At 41.7% G+C, this 25,419-nt stretch overlaps 1 protein-coding gene across 3 annotated transcripts in view; it reads right to left on the reverse strand.

Annotated features, from left to right (window-relative positions):
- Positions 1-1,084: 1,084 nt before the first annotated feature.
- ADCY7 (adenylate cyclase 7) overlaps positions 1,085-25,419 on the reverse strand; it is a 77,005-nt gene continuing 52,670 nt past the window's right edge. For 2 of the 3 annotated variants that reach the window (XM_058154919.1, XM_058154918.1), the window contains 14 exons: positions 22,479-22,560; positions 21,513-21,610; positions 19,866-19,950; positions 17,664-17,801; positions 15,941-15,988; positions 14,174-14,233; positions 12,437-12,597; positions 11,397-11,478; positions 8,355-8,510; positions 6,882-7,028; positions 5,375-5,482; positions 5,075-5,189; positions 4,794-4,918; positions 1,086-4,240 (listed from right to left, as the gene is read on the reverse strand). In XM_058154919.1, the coding sequence (XP_058010902.1) occupies positions 4,103-4,240; positions 4,794-4,918; positions 5,075-5,189; positions 5,375-5,482; positions 6,882-7,028; positions 8,355-8,510; positions 11,397-11,478; positions 12,437-12,597; positions 14,174-14,233; positions 15,941-15,988; positions 17,664-17,801; positions 19,866-19,950; positions 21,513-21,610; positions 22,479-22,560 (1,543 nt within the window). In that variant the 3' untranslated portion in view covers positions 1,086-4,102. Of the gene's footprint in view, positions 4,241-4,793; positions 4,919-5,074; positions 5,190-5,374; positions 5,483-6,881; positions 7,029-8,354; positions 8,511-11,396; positions 11,479-12,436; positions 12,598-14,173; positions 14,234-15,940; positions 15,989-17,663; positions 17,802-19,865; positions 19,951-21,512; positions 21,611-22,478; positions 22,561-25,419 lie in introns of all 3 variants that reach the window. The other variant, XM_058154920.1, reaches the window with a different exon arrangement.

Below are 25,419 nucleotides of genomic sequence, written 5' to 3' on the forward strand. Positions count from 1 at the left end.
GCTGTCATGGCTAAGGCAGGACTAGACCTCACAGTCTCCCAATGATTGGCCCAAAGTCATTCAGCTGGCTTTCATGGCTAAGGTGGGACTAGAACTCACGGTCTCCTGCTTTCTAGCCTGATGCCTTAACCACTAGACCAAATTGGCTTTCTTAGCTTATGTGGCAAAAAAAAAATGTTACATGGGCTCAGCAAAGCTTCTGCCCTTCCAAACATTCTGGGACAGGTTGAAACATCTAAGAGTCCTTCAAGAGGGCACTATCAATAGTCCAACCATCTTGAGGTGCTGACAGGAAGCAACAGCCAATTGGAAAAGTTTTATTTGTGATAGCAAAGTGGCCCCATCCAGAGTCACATACTGTAACAACCGGTTCGGCCGGAACCGAAAATGTGAAAGTGCCTTCCGCGCATGTGCATGGCATCGAAAAACCAGCGCCCATATAGGATGTGATAGCGCCAAGGCGGGTGGGCGGGGCCAGCCACTGGTTGGAGCTACCGATTCGCCCGAAACTGTCTGTACCGGCAGCATCTCTCCTTTAATTCTAGAAAATCAATCCTTTAATACTGCCGCCTGGAATAGACCCACGGCGAGATAGGCGGCAAGTAAACTTAACAAAGAAATAAATCCTCCCCCCATTCTCAAAACAGGTGGTCCTCGACTTACAACCCCAATTGAGCCCAAAATTTCTGTCACTAAGTGAGACATTTCTGAAGGGAGGCTTCGTCTGGCCTTGACGACTTTTTCCACTGTTGTTAAGTGAATCGCTGCCGTTGTTAAGTTAGTAAAGACAGTTGTTACGTGAATCTGCCTTCCCTTTTGACTTTGCTTGTCAGATGGTCGCAAAAGGCGACCACTGCAACCGTCATAAAAAGGAGCATCTGAATTTTCAACACGTGACTTGCTGCTTCAACCGTTGTAGGTGCAAAAAAAGAGGTAACTTTTTTCAGAGCCGTCGTAATTTTGAACGATCCCTAAGTGAACTGTTGCAAGTCAAGGACAACCTATAATTGCAGAGACGGGGGGGTGTGTGTGTCTATTTGTACTACCTGATTCTTAAGTATATTTGTGTATAAATTACAGAAGAAATAACATCAAATAACATGAAACTTTTAATACAGAAAACTTAAAAAGTGGAAGCAACATAGCTTAGACCAGTTGCCTGGACCACAGTATAACGCAAAAGAGAAAATTAAGGTTTCGCGAACGTTTCTGTCGGTAGACATTCGAGAGCAGTTGTCACACCTAATGATTTGAAATATTAAGACAGTCAAGAATTTCTGAACCAAAACCTTCCAGCTTCTGCGTTTTATTTTAAAAACCAAACCTGTACTAAATGTACAATTTTTTAAAAAAAAAGACAGGAAGGAAAAGGAATCATTCACATGAGCGTGCAGTTATTACAAAAAGAAGTTGTGCGACCTTTTTAACACTACCCAGGACTATCTCATCTTAATACTCTTGAATATAATCTACTTTAATCTCCTAAGACTTTCTAAAAGTCCTTTATCTGTAGTAAGACCTCACTCGAAGTTTGTTCCCATCATGAAACGTAGGAAATTCATCTATCCACGTATTAATTACACAGTAATTATAATGAACACAATAAGGGTGAGCAGGGGGGGGTTAGCATAAGAGGATTTGCAGTCAATTGAACTGCCCTTTGAAACTTTTTAAAAAACGAATACGATCAGACCTCATTAATAGATTTCACTCTAGAGGATACTCCAATTTCTTCAGATTTATATACCTTTGTATCTAAAATGCATTCTGAAAAGCTTTTACACAAATGGATGTAGCAGAAATAAAAGCCACAGCAAAATATAGGTAGTTCTTAACAATATTAGTCAACGTAAGTCACTAATACTTTACATACTGTATCATCTTAAATAAACCCTTTCCTTTGTTCCTGCTTGTCCTAGATTTTAGGCACAAACAGATAATTCTTCCAATTGGTTGCCCTAATTTTGCTCAATATCAGAGGTATCTAAAAAAAACAACAACCCCTTTTTTGCAGTTGTGTGTCCAATTCCATAGTCCCACCTAAAAAAAAACAAACCTGTAATTTGTAGGGTTGTAAGTAGCATTGCTGTGGAATCTTTCAGACAATAATTTTATTTTACGAGTGGCATTCTTGTGCTTTAAAAACATAGGGTTTTTTTTTTTCCCCCAACTGATTCTTGGAAGGCATCACAGCTTTGTCATATTTTGTTGTGCGGCTTCGCACCATGTCAAAACCTCTCTTCAGTTGATAGTGAAGATTAGTAACACTTTAAAAAACAGCCGATGAGATTCTTCAGAATTCCTGATACAAAAAGCAGAAGCCCACTTTGAAATAAAAATAGCGATAGACTAGAATAACAGAGTTGGAAGGGACATTGGAGGTCTTCTAGTCTAACCCATTGCTTAGGCAGGAAACCCTACGCCACTTCAGATATGAGATGAATACTAGGAAGAAACATTGACAACGTTGGCATGGACACAGGACAGATAGACCTCAAGTTACCACCGTTCATTTAGTGACTGTTCAGTTTTAAGACCACCCTGGAAAAAAAGTAACTTGGTCCTTGTTCTCACAACCAATGCAGCATCTCCATGAAACAAATGACCCAAATTTCATCACTTGGCAACACGTGTGGTTGTAGCATCTCAAGGTCATGACTTGGCCACTTTTCCCAGCTGGCTTCCAATAAGCAAAATTAATACGGTAAGCTTGGATTCACTTAATGACCCTGTGATTCATTTAACAATTGACTTGATTAACAACCCATGGCCATACCGTCATAAAATCAGGCACGGCTCACTTAAAACCCACCTGGCTTAGCAATGGAAGTTCTGATCCCAATTGGAGGTCATATAAGTCAAGGACTACCTGTACGTAGCTGCTTCTTGTTCATTTTGGTTCGCAAATCTACACAAGACAGTTTTACTTACTGTGCGGTGTTGGTACAGAAGCTGTCATGGACACGGAGACATAGTCCATAATGCTCTACATCACTCAAAATTATGAGGGCGTTACTGACCACCAAGAAAAAAAATATGGCACAATAGCTTCTCTACACGGCAATCCATCCTGGGAATTATCCATCATTCTGTTTTAAGATTAGTAGTACAGTTGTAGTAGGAACTGCCCATGATTTATATAAGCGGGTTTGCTATTTAAGAAAGAACCTGAATTTTTAGACTGACAATGCAGGAATTTCCACATTACCATAAGCCCACGGAATGGCTGTTGAACTCAAATAGGATCTTGCAAAGACAAACCAGAGAGAAATTAAAGAAAAAGGCTTCCCAGAGTCCTTCAACCCACCCAAAACAAGCACATTTAAGACTCAAATCCTCAAGTGTTTGATACCAAGCCCAAGAAGTGGATTCCAGAACATCAAATCTGCATTAGCTTGGGGTGGTTCTCCCTTAGGCTGTTCCTTCTGGTACAGAAATGAGGTAAGTAAGCGATGAAAAACAGACAGTTCTAATTTATTTTGTGACGGTATAGAAGGAGTGCAAGAAAAATGTTGACGGGTTGTTGTTGGGTTTTTTTTGAGTCTTGAAATGTTAGTTGAAGAGAAAAGTGGAAGTGCAAGTTTTGGGAGATCCGCAGCAGGTCTGAGGGTGGCTCTAATGGACAACGAGTGGAGGAATCACAAATCAATGGCAGAGCAAATGACAGTTCCACCCAAAAGGGCCTTCAAGGTCCAGGCTCCAATCTGGTCTCTTTGTCGTTTGATTTTTGCTCAAGGCAGCGTTATCGCAATCGTCAAATCTATCCACACGAAACGGCAAGGAGGAAGCCGAAGAGCAGGGCACCTTGAACCAAGCCATCCTCTTACTTGACTGCCAATCTACAGAAATCTCTTGAGTCCTCTGTGGCAGGAAACAAAATTGACATCAGGTAGACTCAGCTGTAGACTCAACTAGACTCAACTGTAAACATCTTTCAAGAACCTCTTGCGTTCTTCTCAAGTTGCAAAAATGCCAGCGCGGATAGTCATTCGGCACGAACTCCTTTACAGGAGTCAACATTTTTAACCATTTGCTAAAAAATAAAAAGCAAAGCCCCTCAAGATATTTCGACCGTAATTTCTTAGCGTCTTCTCGTTCGCGGTCAAAAAACTTGAGATTTGGCTGTATCGGTACAGACAAAGTACGTGATCAGTTCTCCCTTTCCCTTCACGTTAACCAGACCTCGGCATTCGCAAGCGTATCCCAAGCTCTCCAATATTTTGCACGTCTCTTCTGTAACCTGTGCGGGAAACAAAAATTGAGAGACTGTTTACAATGCTCAGTGAATATTTGATTGATTGTGGACCCTGATTTATTTATTTATTTTTTGCTGGCACTTCCAGAAGAACTTATAAAATCAGTTAAGTTGACTTGCACAGTCAAAGCTAAATATGGATCACAGAAACAAATCCCAACAGCTGTGGCAAAAAAAAACAACCCTCTATATTTTTTAGTAGTTAAGAGCTACACGGCTTGGCTGAACTTATTTTATGAGGCACGGTGGCGCAGTGGTTAGAGTATAGTACTGCAGGCTATTTCTGCTGCCTGCAATTTGGCAGTTCAAATCTCACTAGGCTCAAGGTTGACTCAGACTTCCATCCTCCCAAGGTGGGTAAAATGAGGACCCAGATTGTTGGGGGCAAGAGGCTGACTCTGTAAACCACTTAGAGAGGGCTGTAAAGCACGGTGAAGCGGTATATAAGTCTCAGTGTTATTGCTATCTCCATGTTCTACACATAGCTATTGTTGAGGTTTCCTTCTATCAAAGCCCAAATTTTCCCATCTTCCATTACCTGGATTTTCCCAAGTTCTCCAGTAGTCTCCATTCTGCTGGCAACATTGACCGTGTTTCCCCAAATATCATACTGGGGTTTGCGAGCACCGATCACACCAGCTACTACCGGTCCATGATTGATGCCTGCATAAACAGGATGGCGAAGGAGAAAAATAAATGTATGATATGAAGTGGATACAGGTAGGATCCAAACTTGGAAGAAAACCATCAGTGTAACCTTCACAAAATAGCGTATCACTCTTGAGATCTTGGGAGATGCCCCCCTCTTCCCAAACTTACCGACCCGTAGACGGAAACTGTTGAACGAATGGCGGTTGATACCATCTAGTTTAGTCATCAAGGCCATTGCGAATTCCACCATGATGCCAATTTGAGCGCACTGCTTTTCTTGATCCTAAACAGGTGGGGGGAAGAGAGACCTCATGGCACCCAATAGCAGAACTGCAAGTTATTTCAAAATTACGATACGAACTTGAAGATGTATGGACTTCAGCTCAAAGAATTCTGGGAAGTGAAGTCTAGACACCTTCAGGTTGAGAAACACTCTTCTGAAGAATGAACCTTCAAAAGGACACCTACCACATTATTCTCTTGACCCGGTACCACACAGAGTCCCGATGCTGCCATGTACGTGCTCCCAATAGTTTTGATTTTTTCAACCCCACTAAATTTAGGCTTTAGCAGCAGCTGTGGAAGAGGGGGGAAAAAAAGTATAGTATTTAGGAGTTGTCAATTCTCTCTCTTTATAGTGGTACGAAAGACTAACTTTTCTGGACAAATTAACCAACTCAGGTTCAGAGCTTCTGCAGACACTGAATTCAGGGTAATACTTTCAATTTTTTGCAGATACCTTAAGGATAGAGTTTATGTGATTCATCGGCACGAATTGAGGCTTTGTGTATGCTTTAAACTCTCAAAATGCTAGCAAACAAGCCACACTTTTAAAATTTGTCACTTTTCAGTTGTGGAAGGCTACCAACGGTGTAGGGTCTCCTTGGGGCAGGGCAAGGCTCCAACTGGTTCAGAATGCGGACGCGCGGATGATAGAGGGAGCAACTCGAGGCTCCCATGTAACACCTCTCCTGCGCAGGCTGCACTGGCTTCCGGTGGTCTTTCGGGTGCAATTCAAGGTGTTAGTTATCACCTTTAAAGTGCTCCATGGCATAGGACCTACGGGACCGCCTGCTGCTACCGGTGACCTCCCATCGACCAGTGTGCTCCCATAGGGAGAGTCTCCTCAGGGTACCGTCGGCCAGCCAATGTCGGCTGGCAACGCCCAGGGGGAGGGCCTTCTCTGTGGGGGCACCAACCCTCTGGAATGAGCTACCACCAGGTGTCCGCCAACTCCCTGATCTTCGGACCTTTCGACGCGAGCTAAAAACATTTCTATTCCAGTGAGCAGGACTGGCCTAATGGGGTTTTAATAATGGGGTTTTTAATGGTTTTAAATCTTTTGCCAACTTCAATTTTTTTTTCTTTAATCTGATTTTAATTTTGTATTAATTGTCTTACTTGGTTGTGAACCGCCCTGAGTCCTTTGGGAGAAGGGCGGTATAGAAATTTAAACAATAAATAAATAAATAAATACATACATACATACATACATACATACATACATACATACAACATAAATTTTGGCCTCAGTTGTGGTTGTAAGTCGAGGACTATCTGTACTAACCAGGCCTGATCTTTCTAGGGTTTCCAGTTGAGACAAGGTTAGCTTGGGATTGTCACTTGCCGAGACACACCCATCGTTCACCAACCTCCAAAACCTCATGTGGGAGTTCGGTCTATGATCTTTCATTAACATCTGCCTCAGATGGCGTCTACTAAAGCCCGAGGCACCGATAAATCACACAGATGAACAAACACTGCCTAATATTTCAGGAGAAGATTCATCCAAGTTCTCAAGTAGTAAATCTACCTTCGTAGAGTAGTGTTTCGCAACCTTGACAAGTTGGAAGACGTGTGAGCTTTAAGAATTCCCCAGCCAGTGCGTGTTAAAGTCCACACATCTTCAAGATGCCCAAGGTTGAGAAAGACTGATCCCAGAGGATTGCAGAAGCCAAAGTCAACAAGGACTTACCTCATCGAAATCGGCGATGATTTCATTCAGGAGACGAAGGCATTCCAGCCCTTCCTTGTTGACATCGCACTCCGTGTAAAATACCTTGAAGTCAGGGACCGAGGCAAACATGACACAGACGCAGTCATAAGATTGATGATACCAATCCTGAGGGACATGCAGTGATAGGTTCATGAACAATTGCTTTCAGCTTAACGCTCCATTCCCACCCTCTCCAACCACCCCCATCCCGTTAACCAAGGCAACAAGGACACACAAAAGTTCCTCTCCACTGAAATTGCACACAGGTCAAAAACTAGGTGCTTCACAAAAGAGCTTGTCATACCAACTTGCACTAAGGGGGTGTTACTCTTCCGTTGTGTCAAACAAACAGCTTGTATTTCTTCCAATCCTTCATTCGTTTGCTGTTTTCTTTTGTGGTGCCTTTTTGGTCACTCCTGAGGATCTATAGCGCACAATGAGCGCTTGAGAAGTAACTCCCTAAGACAGGGGTGAAATCCAGCAGGTTCTAACAGGTTCTGGAGAACCGGTAGCGGAAATTTTGAGTAGTTCGGAGAACCTGCAAATACCACCTCTGGCTGGCTCCAGAGTGGGGTGGGAATGGAGATTTTGCAGTATCCTTCCCCTGCCATGCCCACCAAGCCACAGAACCGGTAGGGGAAAATTTTGGATTTCACCCTTAAGATGAATATCATTCTTACAAACAAGGATTGATGATGGATTTTACTCATTTAGCATCTTCCTCAAAAAGAGCACCACACAGCTTTAGGGTCCACAGTTGTGGGTGGGACGATACTTCAATAACGCTATAGTGATTTGCTTCGTTTCGGCTTAGTCTGTTGTGGGGATCCAGGCTCTGTGGCTTGTGAATCATGGTTTACGACTTACTATTATGCCTAAACATGGTCATGGTGACTTAATCAAGGAGCCAGAATTAATATCAGGCTGTGTCAGACTCGATTTCATGGAGGGCCACATCAGGGTTGTGTTTGACCTGAGGGGGGGGTATGGGGCGTGGCCAGGGTGGGCGTGGCCAGTTCAACATTACTCGTGTCGGGGGCGCCTGTGGTGGCCCGAGTGCTCTGTCAGTGAAAATGGGCTTCCGAGCTTCGTTTTTGGCTGCCTCAGCCTCCTTGCAACCCTCTGCCAGCAAAAACAGAGCTCAGAGGGGCTGCGTGCGGCCCTCCCAAGCTCCGTTTTTGCTGGCAAAGGCACCATCCTTCACTGTTTCCATGGTGGCCCCATGGGCCATATCTAAGCACTCTGCCCGGGCCTTCAGTTTGACACCCCCGTGTTATATGAACCAGCCACTGAGAATGGGTTTTCTCTCAGTACCTAGGACTCTACTGCTTTCTTCTTAACTGGAGGGCAACTTCAGCGAATGAGCTCCTCAAGATCAGCTAAAGTGCTACCAGCATCTTCAACCGAACATCTGCTACGTAACATTACCGTGAATTTTTTTTCCCCCTGTACCTCATTTAATTTGTCCCCAATAAAATGGGCCGCCACATGAGCTGGGAGGACATTTTCAAGCAGCAGCCTGTTTACATTCTCCATGGTTTCAAATGACTCATGTTCCTTTTTGAATTTGTTTTTCTGCAGGCAGTCCAGACGACAATAATAGTCTATCTGCAAACAAAGAGAGAGTTAGCGAAACTCTCAGCAACAGAGGCAAAGTTTATCCCATATTGATGTTAAGAAGACTAGGAAGCAATTGATTTATGACCAACCAGATACAATGCCCTTAATCAGATTGACTTGCAGGTTTCAATGATTCCTACAAATTTTATTTTTAAGTAGACATGCATAAGATCTGTCTATCATTTCTGTCTGTCTGTCTATCCCTCAAACATCTATCATCACTATCTCTCTCTTTCTCATCTATTTATTATCTATATCTATCTATCATCTATTTATATTTATCTATCTATCCCTCAAACATCTATCATCACTATATCTCTACTTATCTCTCTCTCTCTCTTATCTATGTCTGTCTGTCTGTCAGTCTATCTATATCCATCCATCTATCTATCTATCTATCTATCTATCTATCTATCTATCTATCTATCTATCTATCTATCTATCTATCTATCTTCTCTGTATCTATTATTTGTCTCTGTCTGTCTATCTTATCTATCTATCTATCTATCTATCTATCTATCTATCTATCTATCATCTTCTATGTATCTATCATTTGTCTCTGTCTGTCTATCCTATCTATCTATCTATTTATCTATCTATCTATCTATCTATCTATCTATCTATCTATCTATCTATCTATCTATCTATCTATCTATCTATCTATCTTCTCTGTATCTATCATTTGTCTCTGTCTGTCTATCTATCTATCTATCTATCTATCTATCTATCTATCTATCTATCTATCTATCTATCTATCTTCTATGTATCTATCATTTGTCTCTGTCTGTCTATCCTAGCTAGCTAGCTAGCTAGCTAGATAGCTAGCTATCCCTCAAACATCTATCATCATTATTTCTCTAATCTATCTATCTATCTATCTACCTAGCTACCTACCTACCTATCATCTATCTGTCTGTCTATCATCTCTCTCTCTCTCTCTCTCATCTATCTATCCCTCAAACATCTATCTTCACTATCTCTCTACTTTATCTCTCTATCTTATCTCTCTATCTGTCATCTATCTATCATCTACCTATCTATCTATCTACCCCATATCAATATCTATCTAATTTGCAGAGCCACCCATCTCATGAGCAAGTAATTCTAGGCAGCGTACAACAAATATAAACAATAAATCGTGCTTCTAGTGTGGGTAAGGCACTCTATTTTCTTAACAACAACAACAAAAGCACAACATGGTCCATTTCCACTTCTTGGCACTTAAGCCTCCCTATCTAAATCACCATTCATTCTTTTTCCTGAACTGTACTGGCTGGGGATAGATAATTTGCCTTATTATATTTTAATATAAAAGCCCCAAACTTGTACAGAAGTGCATCTTGCATATGGGGATTTATGCTCAGATCCACACAATCATAGCCGCTTTCACATGCATACAGCTCAAACAAGTAAAATTATTAAGAAGAAGAATATCAAATGATTGCCAATTCAATATGGACATCCCAGAGTAATGCCTTTGGATAAACAATTAAATGCAATTTTAAAATAGAAACGTGCCTTTCAGGGGAAGATTAGACTATAATGAATGCTTTATGTGTGTACCAAGGGGTTGGGATTTGTTCTTTGTGGTTTTGTGTGTGTTGCTACATAGGGATAATACTGTTGTGGTCCACCAGCAGATTGTGAAGCGGACAGTGAGGAGGCTGGGGAGGACCATGGGCCAGTCCTGGAGTCAGGGGAAGGCCCGGACGAGGGCTCTGCGTCAGAGGCAGAGATGGGGCCAGGGCCATCTGGGAGTGATGTGCAGACTCTGGACCCTCCTGTTGTGTCTTGCCCGCTCTCACCACAGCCGGGGCCTTCTTATCTGCTTCCGAACGCTGAGGAATGTCCTAGTATGCCTCCCGGCCCCAGCCCTGGCTCCATGCCCAGACAGGCTGAGGAGGAGGGGGCACCTCCCGGCCCCAGCCCTGGCTCCATGCCCAGACGGGCTGAGGAGGAGGAAGCACCTCCCGGCCCCAGCTCTGGCTCTATGCCCAGGCAAACAGAGCAACTAGACCCCTCCCCCTCCCCCACAGCATGTGAGCCTGAGGGAGGTCAATTACCAACAGCTGCCGACTGGAGTGACCCTCGCTTCAGAAGAATTGATAGGTGGCGGCGTCAGAAGGAAGGGAGGGGCAGGCCTGGATAAGTGCTGAGTCATGGAGCCACACCCCATGGCCTATATAAAGGATCTGTTTTCTGGCATTCTCTGAGTCAGGCAAAGTCGAACATATCTTGCTGAAGTCACTTTCTGGTCTCCTGCCTGCCTTGAGGACTTTGCTAGGACTTTGGCAGAGCTGCAGAGACACGCCTGATTCGGATTTCCCTGACCCGGCCGTCAGCAGAGGAGTGGGACACGACACCTCCAGAGGCAGACAGCAGAGAGGCAGAGAACAGGAGGAGCCTGTTCCTAGTACATGCATGCGAAGGGCTGCCAGAAGGCAAGAGCAGCTAAAGCAAAAAGGATGCTGGGTCGCTTCTGACTAACAAGTTTCTTTAGTCGGCTCCATAGATTTTCAACTGGGTTAAGGTCTGGGCTCTTCCCAGGCCATTCCAGCAGTGGAATAGGATTATCTTGAAACTCACCCCCTCAAAAAAGTGGTGTTGTTAGCCATTAAACCTCAAAAAATACATTTTTCCCAAAAGGTTTCCACAATTTTGGCCACTACTGTGTAAAGGAGATCTATGTTTTAGTTTTTCACAGTTCAGTTTCTATTGTGAACATTGTCTAGAACATTTGTTCTAGGAACAAACACTGATGTAAAGAACAATAATGACTGACAGAAGGGCACTTCGGTGTTGGGGTCAACTTTCCCAGTTACTGGCCTGATAATTTGAGGAGATATAGAACGTAAGCCACAAAGAAATCCATACCTGCTTGGACAACAGAACCAAAGTTATATAAAAGAGTGCCAGGTACAAATTGATCATCACTTTGGGATTTTTTATAAAAAGCCTGAAATAGAAAATAAAAGAACAAATTAGAACAATTACCATGACATACACATGTTTATGATTGAAAAGGTCCAAAAGGCTTACATACATTGTAAGCCGCCCTGAGTCTTCGGAGAAGGGCGGGGTATAAATGTAAAAATAAAAAAAAAAAGTCTGAACTACACAATGCGTAAGAAAGAAAACTTGCACTAATATTTGTTAAAAGTATATCTTCCTCATGAGAAACAGTGAAGTGACAGGCAGGCAGCAGGCAGGCAAGAAGGAAAGAGAGAGAAAACAAGTTTGTGTGAAGGGGAGGGAGGGAAGAAGGAAGGAAGGAAAGGAAGGAAGGGACAGAAGGAGAGAAAGAGAGAGAAAGTGTGGAGGGAGGGAGGAGAAAGGAAGCATGTTTGTGTGAAGGGGAGGGAGGGAAGAAGGAAAAAAGGAAAGGAAGGAAGGAAGGGACAGAAGGAGAGAGAGAAAGTATGTGAGAGGAAGGAAGAAAGGAAGGGACGGAGGGAGGGAGAGAGAGAGAGACAAAGTGTGGAGGGAGGGAGGGAGGGAGAGAGGGAGGGAGGGAGGAAGGGAGGAAGGAAGGAAGGAAGGAAGGAAGGAAGGAAGGAAGGAAGGAAGGAAGGAAGGAAGGAAGGAAGGAAGGAAGGAAGGAAGGAGAAATGTGAGGTCACTTCAAACTTGTTAGAACTTTCATTCCAGTGCTCAAAACAAAGAATGCAACTAAGGCAGATACTATTTACAATAGCAACATCAAAAAAACAATCCAGTGAGCCCTCCCTTATCACATTTTGTAGCACCCAGTCCACGCAATTGGCACCACCACAAAGCCTTCAGGTGGGAAAATGACATCTTAAAATAGCCCCCACAGACCTGAATAACTTGCTCTCTTCCAATATTACTTCAGTACGGCTTCCACCCCCCACCATCCCACCTCCGCCCCACCCCCTGGCAAAGTTACTTCCTACCTCTTGGCACACTCCTGGTCGCAGGTGACATTCGGATTGCTGTTAAATATGACGAAATACCCCACGATGGCTCCCGAAAGCAACATTAGCTTGAGTTCGAAACTCATTCGAAGGAACACAGAACACGCAAGGAAGCCCAGGATGCAGCAGTAGGCGTAATACTGGTATAAAAGAAGGGTTTGTGCAAGAGTTAGCAAACGTTTTCATGTCAGACTACTAGCAGAGGGCTTATTACTGCTATTGTTCAGGGGTGAAATGTAAAATTTGTTACAGAGGAATTATTGAGTCTGTCATTTGCACCTCTATAACTGTCTGGTTCGGTTCTGCAACCCTACAAGAAAGACACAGACTTCAGAGGATAATTAGAACTGCAGAAAAAATAATTGCTACCAACCTGCCTTCCATTGAGGACCTGTATACTGCACGAATCAAGAAGAGGGCCGTGAAAATATTTACAGACCCCTCGCATCCTGGACATAAACTGTTTCAACTCCTACCCTCAAAACGACGCTATAGAGCACTGCACACCAGAACAACTAGACACAAGAACAGTTTCTTCCACGAAGGCCATCACTCTGCTAAACAAATAATTCCCTCAACACTGTCAAACTTACTGAATCTGCACTACTATTAATCGTTTCATAGTTCCCATCACCAATCTCTTTCCACTTATAATAATAATAATAATAATAATAATAATAATAATAATAATAATAATAATAATAATAATAATAATAATAATAATAATAATAATAATAATATTTTAATTTGTATACCGCCCTTCTCCCGAAGGACTCAGGGCGGTGAACAGGCAGATAAAATACAAATACACACAATAATTAAAAACATCCCTTAAAAAACTAATTTAAATGCCCAAATGTTAAATGTTATGACTGTATGACTATAACTTGTTGCTGGCAATCCTTATGATTTATATTGATATATTGATCATCAATTGTGTTGTAAATGTCGTACCTTGATGAAGGTATCTTTTCTTTTATGTACACTGAGAGCATATGCACCAAGACAAATTCCTTGTGTGTCCAATCACACTTGGCCAATAAAATTCTATTCTATTCTATTACTACCGGTTCTGTGGGCATGGCTTGGTGGGGGGTGGTAAAGTGACTGAGTGGGCGTGGCCAACTTTTTTTTTTTTTTTACTTTTAAAAGCATTTTTTCTACAAACTTCTTCGGCTGAAGAGGTTGTAGAAAAAATGCTTTTAAAAGCCTCTGATAATCAGGCAACTCAGTTGGGATCGCCAGAGGAGCCTTTTGAAAGCATTTTTTTACGGCCTCTTCAGCCAAAGAGGTTGTAGAAAAAAATGTTTTTAAAGTGTTCTGACGATCCCAGCTGAGTTGCCTGATCGCCAGAACCTTTTAAAAGCATTTTTTTTACAGCCTCTTCGGCTGCTGCACAAGGCAGTCACTAAGTGAAGTCTACCTGTATAGACTTCATACATTCGTGACTGACTTTTGCTCAGGGCAAAAGGACCCAAATCAGTGGTGGGTTTCATTTAATTTTGCTAGTGGTTCGCTTGGGCGCGTGCTCGATTCACTTACACACGCACCACATCTGCACATGCGCAGAAGCTTCTGTGCATGCAGAGAGGGTATTTGATGAGGTCCGGGGCCCACCGCGGCTACTACCGGTTTGCCCGAACTGGGGTGAACTGGTGGCAACCCACCACTGACCAAAATCTATATTTTTAAAATATTATATCTATCTTCACTCACCGGGTAGATCATAATCATATTAGGCGGTCCATCTTCAGTATTTGAACTGTTTCCTGACACCTGTTTTTTGTGGAGTAGGGGTGGGGAGGGAAAACATAAATAATTATTGAGGTGATAAATTGGCCTTCACACAAGCAAATCTGTAATGAGAAAACTGAACAGAAAAATGTAAGCGGGATAAAATATTCTTTAGTCCTGGGAAACAAGGTAATATTTGGAAAGGGGCTCAGACCGGCTCCTTCCTGACTTACTGGAATCTACACTAGTGGCCAAAATTGTGGAAACCTTTTAGGAAAAGTGTATTTTTGAGGTTCGATGGCTAATAACACCACTTTTTTGGGGGGGAGTTTCAAGATAAATCCTATTCCACTGCTGGAACGGCCTGGGAATAGCCCAGACCTTCACCCAATTGAAAATCGATGGAGCCGACTAAAAAAAACGTGTTAGTTTAGTCAAAAGCGACCCAGCAATAAAACCCAGTTAACAGAAGCCATCATTCAATCCTGGTTTCACATGATAACAGCTGCAGAACTAAAAGGCTTGGTTCGCTCCATGGGAAGACGTTGTAAGGCCGTAATTCATGCTAAAGGTTACCCAATTAAGGATTAACTGAAATGGGGATAATTTTTGTATATCTTGTTTTTTTCTACGTGTTTCACTTTTTTTCTTTATACCGTAACTGCTATTCTAATAGAAAATCCTTCATAAAAAGTTTTTGCATTACATTTTTGATTAAATGATCTTTCCATTGGTATATAATTTTATGGTACCACTCCCCCAAAAAAGTGGTGTTCTTAGCTAGTTTTAGAAACTACACTTTTCCCAAGAGAAGATATCTATTAATATTATGCCTTATCTCAATAAAGTGTAGTTCTAGCCTGCCTGTATAAATATTTTCCAGTGGAGCTGACAAAAACAATTACAGGTAATCCTTGACCACAATTGAGCCCCAAAATTTCCATTGCTAAGCAGGACCGTTATTGAGTGAGTTGTGCCTCATTTTCTGACCACCGTTGTTAAGCAGATCACTGCGGTTGGTAAGGGAAACATGTGGTCATTAAGTGAATCTGGTTTCCCCCCCCCCCACTGACTTTGCGTGTCAGAAGCCCGGTGGGAAGGCTGTAAATCATGATGATCACTTGAACCCAGGACCGTACAACTGTCATAAATCCATGCCAATTGCCAAGCGCCCAAATTTTGATCATGTGACCATGGGGGGGAGGGGATGCTGCAATGGTTGTAAATGAAAAACAGACACATGTCCCTTTTTTCAGTGCTGTAGTAAACTTCAAACCGTCACTAAATGAATGGTTGTAATTCAAGGACTTCCTGGAAAGATGATCTCCCCCTCCCCGCCCCTAGTTATGCACGGGATTAATTTTTTTTCCAAAATAAACATTTCGAAAGTCACTTTAATCATTTGCCTTCTAATTTTTAACCCAGCTTTTAGCCAAGAGCGTTAACAGAATATAAAGGCAGCATTAAAATCAAAGTCAGATCCAAACAGAAGAAAGTTCATTTGGAAATCTCCATCCTGAGAAAAGCATTTGTTTTAAAAAAGGAGCAATTTGTGTGCAGCAACCACAAATCGATTCCACAGAAAGGCGATGGAAAAGCGAGATAGTTCCGGTAAAGTCAGTGCAGCCTCTGATCAAAACATTATGTAGAGTATTTCCACCTTGAGATAAGAACCTACTGAAATCCAGCCCACACCTGCTATTAAACCCAAGCAATTACTCTAGCCAATAAAATCAGCTTTTTACTCACTGGATTGGCATGTGAGGAAGCATCATCTCCACCAGGCTGGCTCACTGGCTAATGAAGACATTAAAACCTGGTTAGGGGGTATCCTGGTGGCAATTCAAAACACATTACATTTATCGCCAAAGCAGCAAGAGTTTTCAAAAGGAAAAGAGGGTGGTTGAAGGGATGGATGAATTGGCTTCTTGGATGAGAGGCAAAAACGTTTTCAAAAAAAAATCCAAGAAAGTCCAGTTGCCTTTTTTTTTTGAGGGGGTGGGAAGCACCTTTGGGGTATATTTTGCAACTTTTGAATTCTGCCGGTCCAGCTAATAAATTCTTGAAACACTGACAATATGTTTAAAGTAGAAAAACACACCATAACAACAACCTCATTTACTTGTTGAAGATAAATGTTTCTATTGCACATATGTGCTAGTCATTTCCGACTCTAGGGGGCGGTGCTCATCTCCGTTTCAAAGCTGAAGAGCCAGCACTGTCCAAAGACATCTCTGTAGTCATGTGGCCGGCATGACTCAACACCAAAGGCGCACGGAACGCTGTTCCCTTCCCACCAAAGGTGGTCCCTATTTTTCTACTTGCATTTTTTACGTGCTTTCGAACTGCTAGGTTGGCAGAAGCTGGGACAAGTAACGGGAGCTCACCCAGTAGTGAAATCCAATTTTTTTTACTACCGGTTCTGAGGGCATGGCTTGGTGGGTGTGGTGTGGCTTAGTGGGCGTGGCATGGGAAGGATATTGCAAAATCTCCATTCCCATCCCACTCTGGGGCCAGCCAGAGGTAGTTTTTGCCCGTTCTCCGGACTGCTCAAAATTTCTGCTACTGGGTTTCCAGAACCTGTCAGAACCTGCTGGATTTCATCTCTGAGCTCACCCTGTTACATGGCACTAGGGTTTCGAACCGCTGAACTGCCGACCTTTCGATCGATAAGTTCAGCATCTTAGCCACTGAGCCACCATGTCCCCAAATAGATAGATAGAAAGATTGATATAGATATAAATTGATTGACTGATTGATTGACTGATATAGATAGGTAGGTAGGTAGGTAGGTAGGTAGATTGATAGATTGATAAATTAGATAGATGATAGATAGATAGATAGATAGATAGATAGATAGATAGATAGATAGATAGATAGATAGAGATAGAGATAGATAGATAGAGATAGATAGATAGATAGATAGATAGATAGATAGATAGATAGATAGATAGACAGACAGATAGAGATAGATAGATAGATAGATAGATAGAGATAGAGATAGAGATATAGACAGAGATAGATAGATAGAGATAGATAGATAGATAGATAGACAGACAGAGATAGATAGATAGATAGATAGATAGATAGATAGATAGAGATAGATAGATAGATAGATAGACAGACAGATAGAGATAGATAGATAGATAGATAGATAGATAGATAGATAGATAGATAGATAGATAGAGATAGAGATATAGACAGAGATAGATAGATAGAGATAGATAGAGATAGATAGATAGAGATAGAGATAGATAGAGATAGATAGATAGATAGATAGATAGATAGATAGATAGATAGATAGAGATAGAGATAGATAGATGATAGATAGATGTGCCAATAAAGGTTATCCTATCCCGTCTCCATCTCCATCCTATCTTATTGTATGAGGCCTTCCCATCAGCCACGACTGCAGATGGAGACAAGCAGAGTCATGCACGCTTCCCCATGGACACTCAACAGAAGGCATTACCAGGTTGAAAACAGCAAGGATCAGCAGCGAGCCGAGGGCAAGGATGGCCAGGGGAAGCCTGACCGATGGCATCGTCTCCACTTTCTCAGAAAGCATGCAGAAGTAGCCTGCTAGCGGCCACCGCTTCGCGCAGCATCTCTGCCAACAGAGAAGAAAGTTTTCAAGATGGCAAATCCATCCCCTGTATCACAGACCGTCATGCAGTTACATCGTAGCATCCTACGTGTTTGCGGTTCGGAGGACAATTAGGACCGCCGGCACCACCCGGTTTATACAAAGGGACTTTTAGGGTCCCAAAGGAGCGTTTTAAAAACTTGACTTTGTTTTTTTCCTGGAAGGCATTTCGCTTCTCATCCGAGAAGCTTCTTCGATTCAGTCAGAAGAACTTCTCGGATGAGAAGCGAGACGTTCTCAAAGGAAAAAACAAACAAAGAAAGTCCAGTTGTCTTCATCAGTCCTTAGCATCTCTAGTTAAAAATGTCTTATTGTCCCACAGCTGGGAAGGAATCTTTCTGCTCCCAGCCTTGCAGAGTTACTGCTATTCCTCTGACCGTACTAAGCTAGGAAGATCAAGGATCTAATCTGCAAGCTGCAAACCTTCCACGCTTAGTTTACTGGAATGGAAGGTTGTAGCAGGAACCACTTAAGGTAGGTGTGAATTTGAGAGGCATCGTCATCTATTCTGAAGGTAAGCCAAAAATGCAAAAGGCATCCGACATATATCAGTGGTCACCTAGGAAACAGTCATTCCATTAGATGGCCAAAGGAACCAGGAATAATTCCCACAGCTTTGTTTGGACACTTCTGAAGGAATAGAATAGAATAGAATAGAATAGAATAGAATAGAATAGAATAGAATAGAATAGAATAGAATAGAATAGAATAGAATATTGGAATGTAGAATAGAATAGAATAGAATAGAATAGAATAGAATAGAATAGAATAGAATAGAATAGAATAGAATAGAATAGAATAGAATAGAATAGAATAGAATATTGGAATGTAGAATAGAATAGAACAGAACAGAACAGAATAACAGAGTTGGAAGAGACCTATCAGGTCTTCTAATCCAACCCCCTGCTTAGGCAAGAAATCCTACACCACTTCAGACAAATGGTTATCCAACATTTTCTTGAAAATTTCCAGTGTTGGAGCATTCACAACTTCTGGAGGCAAGTTGTTCCACTGATTAATTGTTCTCACTGTCAGGAAATTTCTCCTTAGTTCTAAGTTGTTCCTTTCCTTGATTAGTTTCCACCCATTGCTTCTTGTCCTGTCTTCAAGTGCTTTGGAGAATAGCTTGACTCCCTCTTCTTTGGGGCAGCCCCTGAGATATTGGAAGACTGCTATCATGTCCTTCTTTTCATTAAGCTATTACATTGTGCATAATGCCACTGTTAGGTGGCATTGCAAGCTTGGTTGAAAACTTGTCAAGGTTTCTTATAGAACGGTGGGGTCCTTGGTATTTTCTGAGCTTGGTGGTTTTCTTGCAGACATTTCTTGCAAAAATTTAATAAAATAAATAAATAAATAAATAAATTTCGGGACCAAACTAGGTAATACCATCAATGGACTGATTTTATTACCTAGTTTGGTAATGAAACGTCTGCAAGAAAACAATCAGGCTCAAAGAACACCCAGGACACCTACAGCTCTCCTCATCCTTCCCCCTAAGCGGTTTACAGAGTCAGACTATTTCCCTCAACAATCTGGCTCTTCATTTTACCCACCTCGGAAGGATGGAAGGCTGAGTCAACCTTGAGCCACTCAAGATCAAACTGCCAAATTACAGGCAGCTGGCAGGCAGCAGAAGCAGCCTGCAGTACTGCACTCTAACCACTGCGCCACCATGGCTCATAATATGCATCTTTTAAAACGGGGGTCTCCAACCTTGGTCCCTTTAAGACTTGTGGACTTCAATTCCCAGAGTTCCTCAGCCAGCTTTGCTGGCTGAGGGACTCTGGGAGTTGAAGTTCACAAGTCTTAAAGGGACCAAGGTTGGAGACCCCCGTTTTAAAAGACATTTGGCATTCTAGAGCAGCGTTTCTCAACCTCGGCAACTTTAGGTTGTGTGGACTTGAACTCCTAGAATTCCCCAGCTACCATGCGGCTTGGGGAATTCTGAGAGTTGAAGTCCACGTATCTTAAACTTGCCAGGGTTGACTCCTCTAAAGTTTTGGGTTCCTTTCTTTTTTTACTTACCCAACAGTCATCCGCAAAGCAGACACACAAAATCAGCCCCATGATGCTTGCAACAATCCCAAATGAGATCCCTAAGGTTTGCGACCTGAAAAGAGAGAATGAGGATGGATTAATATTCAGCGTATGGGTTATCGCGCATGGATTAGCAATATAAATTGACACTTCAACTAGATGAGTAAGAGAACGAGGAAGCAAAAGCAGATTAAAGAATTCGGAAATTGTAAATTCTCCAGAAAAGTCTGAACCTCTTCTACTACAAAGCTGGAGACTGAAGATTAGGAGTTTGATGTTCAATCTTAATTAGGATCAGACAATCTAAGTACTGTTTTTCTCCTAAGTGGCTTTTCATTATGCAGGAAATATTAGATATAATCATAGCTTTGAGGAAAAAACAGATCTATGGGAAATTCCCTTTCTTTCTTTCTTTCTTTCTTTCTTTCTTTCTTTCTTTCTTTCTTTCTTTCTTTCTTTCTCTTTTTCTTTCTTTCTATCATTAAGTGTTGTACCTTAGAATTCTTGATGAACGTATCTTTTCTTTTATGTACACTGAGAGCCTATGCAAACAAATTCCTTGTGTGTCCAATCACACTTGGCCAATAAAGAATTCTATTCTATTCTATTCTATTCTATTCTATTCTATTCTATTCGATTCTATTCGATTTGATTCGATTCGATTGCTCCTCCTCCTCCTCCTCCTCTTCTTCTTCTTCTTTTTCTTCCTTCTCCTCCTCCTCCTCTTCCTCCTCCTCCTCCTCCTCCTCCTCTTCACCACCACCTCCTCCTTTAAATCCTTCTCCTTGAGCTGAAGGAGGCTAGTAGATTAGGAGAAGATATCACCTCCACCCTCTCTTTTATCCGTTTTGTAGTTAATTTTAATGTTTTACTTTCAATCTTTTAACGTTCTTAACCTTTTAATGGTTTTAGACAGTTATTTGTGGCATTGTAAGTCACCCAGCATTGCTAGATGGTGAGATGAGACACGGTGGCGCAGTGGTGAGAGTGCAGTACTGCAGGTTACTTCTGCTGATCACCGGCTGCCTGCAATTTGGCAGTTCGAATCTCACCAGGCTGAAGGTTGACTCAGCCTTCCATCCGTCCGAGGTGGGTAAAATGAGGACCCAGATTGTTGGGGGGCAAGAGGCTGACTCTGTAAACCACTTAGAGAGGTCTGTAAAGCACTGTGAAGCGGTATATAAGTCCAAGTGCTATTGCTATTTATTTTATTTAATAAAATAAAATATTTTATTTTTATTTAATAAAATAAAATAAATACAATTTCTTGGTACTTAAGACAATAAAGATATGTGGAAAGCCAGCACATTAAGGAGAAAAGCTTAGACTGGGTTGCTTTTTGATTTCCTTGTTGCTCTATTCCTTACTACACTACTCTACTCTGTGAGGAAAAAAAATTCTATAGTTTTGCAAAGAAGCCTCTGAACATTCGAAAACAATAGAGTTATAGAATAACAGAGTTGGAAGGGACCTTGGAGGTCTTCTAGTCCAACCCCCAGCTCAAGCAGGAGACCCTCTGCAGGAAAGAAAGTACTGCCAATTAAATTGATTTAATAGGATGCATAGACAATCGTTGGGGTTCGAAAAAGACACAAACTGGATTGATGGCATAATAAAAATAAAGACAGCACTTACTGCGGTTTGATGCACATCTGTACGGTAAACATGCAGAGCAGAACAATGCCAGCACACACAAAATAACCCCTCAGTTTGGGAATAGGAATTGTGCGATACTGTAAAAAAGAAACAGAAAAGACTTCGATATATTCATAAAAGGCCAGCTATGAGGGTGACTTCGTCACAGAGGGAAAAATAAATAAACAGAATGAGCCCTAGCATATCACTTCTTTGCTATATACATATAGGGCTACCGGTAATCCGCAAATTATAACAAGTCACTTAGTTGGCGTTACAAAGTCCTCATATTTATGACCATTGCAGAATCCCCACGGTTAAAATTCAGGCACCTGGCAACCAATATGTAATTTATGCAGTAACAAAAATTCTGCCGCCCATTGTGGTTGTAAATCAAGGATTAACAGATTAACAGAATTGGAAGGGACCTTGGAGGTCTTCTAGTCCAACCCCCTGCTCAGGCAGGAAGCCTTATACCATTTCAGACAAATGTTATCCAATCTCTTATTAAAAATTTCCAGTGTTTGAGCACCCACCACTTCTGGTGGCAAGCTGTTCCACTGGTTAATTGTCCTCATATTCAGGATGTTTCTCCTTAATTCCAGGTTGCTTCTCTCCTTGATTAGTTTCCATCCATTGTTTCTTGTCTTGCCTTCCGGTACTTTGGAAAAATAAGTTGACCCCCTCTTCTTTGTGGCAGCCCCTGAGATATTCCCTCTGCAAAATCCTACCAACTAAAGAGGCATCAGATTCCTTCAAAAAACATAAATAATATTCAAAAGAAATCTGAAAATAACCTTTTCTGGGCTATTGCTTGAAACTTAAATGAATGGAAGATTTTTGTCTCAGCCTAAAATTAACAGGAAGATTACATTTTGATTTGTGAAGGTTAGCTTCCTTTTCAAACCGTTTTTTGAGCTCTGCAAGATTTTACTCTCGTAAAAATTCCTCCAATGTCTCACAAACCTCTTTTTCCAGTCCTGTTTCGACAAAGCACAGCAAAAACCCACACAGGCCACGGAAATCGTCTTTCTGACCGCACCACGGTCTGCACGAAGGAAAAGAAAACAGAGGCTGTTTTCAAGTGCGAAATTATAATTATTGTTAAGTAAAGGATTTCTTTGTCAGAAGACCAGACTATTAAAAAGACACGGAAGTATTAGAATTCAGACCAAATAAAGGAAAACACAACACAGAGCAACAAAAAAGGGGGGAAGGATATAAAAAACTTTCTATATTGTGTTTTACGACCTTCAGTCAAAACCGGATAATAGTGTATATAACCAGATATACACCAAAGACAAATTCCTTGTGTGTCCTATCACACTTGGTCAATAAAGAATTCTATTCTATTCTATTCTATTCTATTCTATTCTATTCTATTCTATTCTATTCTATTCTATTCTATTCTATTCTATTCTATTCTATTCACTCCACTCCACTCCATTCCATTCCATTCCATTCCATTCTATTCTATTCTATATTCCAATATTCTATTCTATTCTATATTATTCTATTCTACATTCCAATATTCTATTCTATTCTATTCTATTCTATTCTATTCTATTCTATTCTATTCTATTCCATTCCATTCTCTCTTCTAATTTCTCTTCTCTTTTCTCTTTTCTCTCTTCTCTTTTCCAAATTCTATTCTATTCTATTCTATTCTATTCTATTCTATTCTATTCTATTCTATTCTATTCTATTCTATTCTATTCTATTCTATTCCTATTCTATTCACTCCACTCCACTCCACTCCACTCCACTCCACTCCATTCCATTCCATTCTATTCTATTCTATATTCCAATATTCTATTCTATTCTATTCTATTCTATTCTATTCTATTCTATTCTATTCTATTCACTCCACTCCACTCCACTCCACTCCACTCCACTCCACTCCATTCCATTCTATTCTATTCTATTCCACTCCACTCCACTCCATTCCATTCTATTCTATATTCCAATATTCTATTCTATTCTATATTATTCTATTCTATTCTATTCCTATTCTATTCACTCCACTCCACTCCACTCTACTCCACTCCATTCCATTCTATTCTATATTCCAATATTCTATTCTATTCTATTCCACTCCATTCTATTCTATATTCCAATATTCTATTCCATTCTATATTATTCTATTCTATTCTATTCCTATTCTATTCACTCCACTCCACTCCACTCCACTCCACTCCACTCCACTCCACTCCATTCCATTCCATTCTATTCTATATTCCAATATTCTTTTCTATTCTATTCTATTCTATTCTATTCTATTCTATTCTATTCTATTCTATTCTATTCTATTCTATAAAAAGTAGAATATGGTACTAAATGATTAAGCAGCTCTGAATGAAGTTTTCACCGGTTCCTGCATTACAGAACCAAATTGCATTTCTTATAACTATCTAGCCTCTATGGTGTCTTTGTAGTTGCATCATGTGTGAAATTAAGACTTAATTTTGCTTTAAGTGCTTTTTAAAGCCTGTAACACTAAACCTTCTAATCAGCATCTAGCACAGAGAGAATTTTAGATGAAAAGTTGGCGCCAGTTTAGAATTCCAGAAAGGAGCTGCAATGTTAAAGAACAAGTGGATGTCTTTAAACCTAGACTGGGTCACATCATGGTTGTTTTGCAATGATGAATCTCAAATAGCACAAGCGGTCCTTGACTTATGACCATTCCCATAGTGACTGTCCAAAGTTATACCACCACTGAAAAAAGCAAGGTCAACGGGGAAGCCAGATTCACTGAACAATTGGGTTACTAACTTATCCACTGCAGTGATTCACTTAAGGACGGTGGCAAGAAAGGTCGTAGAATGGGGCAACACTCCCTTAACAAATGTCTCACTTAACAACAGAAATTTTGGGCTCAGTTATAGTTGTGGACCAACTGTATTTCCAACCTTCCCGGCTGGCTTCCCACAAAACAAAGTCAATGGAGGAAATTCACTTAACGACTGGCAGCAATAACAATCATGGCAGAATAGGTCGTAAAACTGAGTGTGACTCACTTAACCGTCGCCTCACTTAGCAACAGAAATTCGGCTTCCAATTGTGGTCGTAAGGCAAAGACTCCATACAACGACGAGGCCTATGGTATGCATGCCATAAGTGGCACACAGAGCCATCTCCCTGGGCACGCGAGCCGTCGCCCATTGTTCTTCCGGGTTCTTGTGCGCCAGCCAGCTGGTCTTCATGCACGCGGGAGCATCAGAAACCGGAAGATCATCTTCCCAGCATGTGCATGTGCACCAGACGGCTGCTGTTCTGATTTCCAGCACGCGTATGGGCCCCGGCCAGCTGGTCTTCACATGCACATGTGCGCCAGAAACCAGAAGACCAGCTGGCCAATATGCATGGGCGCACCGGAAACCGGAAGATCATCTTTCCAGGCTGTACATGCACAGCGGGTGGCTGCTGTTCTGGTTTCTGGTGCATGCATGCGCACCAGCTAGCTGGTCTTTAAGCGCACATGTGTACCAGAAACCGGAAGACCAGGTGGCTGGTGCACATGCACGTGCCGGAAACCAGAATAACATCTTCCTGGCGTGGGCATGCGCACCAGGCAGCTGCTGTTCCTGTTTCCGGCACGCACCCATTTCGGCACTCAGTCCTGAAAAGGTTCGCCAACAGTGGACTAGGCTAATCTGTGGGGCGCCCGAGAATGAATTAAGAAGGGTTTTTAAGTTTTTTTGTAACATTTCCTTTAGCAGGAACTGAAGATGTACCAGAGCAGGGGTAGTCAACCTTTTTATACCTTTTGTATCCCTGTTAGTAGTAAAATTTTCTAACCGCCCACCGGTTCCACAGTAACACGCGTGTATCCTCTTGCGCATCGTGGATTGGGTTGGGGGTGGGGGGCGCCGGCTACCAGCTCTGCTTGTCTGTTACAGCTGGG

This window comes from Ahaetulla prasina, chromosome 12 (assembly GCF_028640845.1).
Source record: "Ahaetulla prasina isolate Xishuangbanna chromosome 12, ASM2864084v1, whole genome shotgun sequence".
In the NCBI taxonomy this organism is placed as follows: Eukaryota; Metazoa; Chordata; class Lepidosauria; order Squamata; family Colubridae; genus Ahaetulla; species Ahaetulla prasina.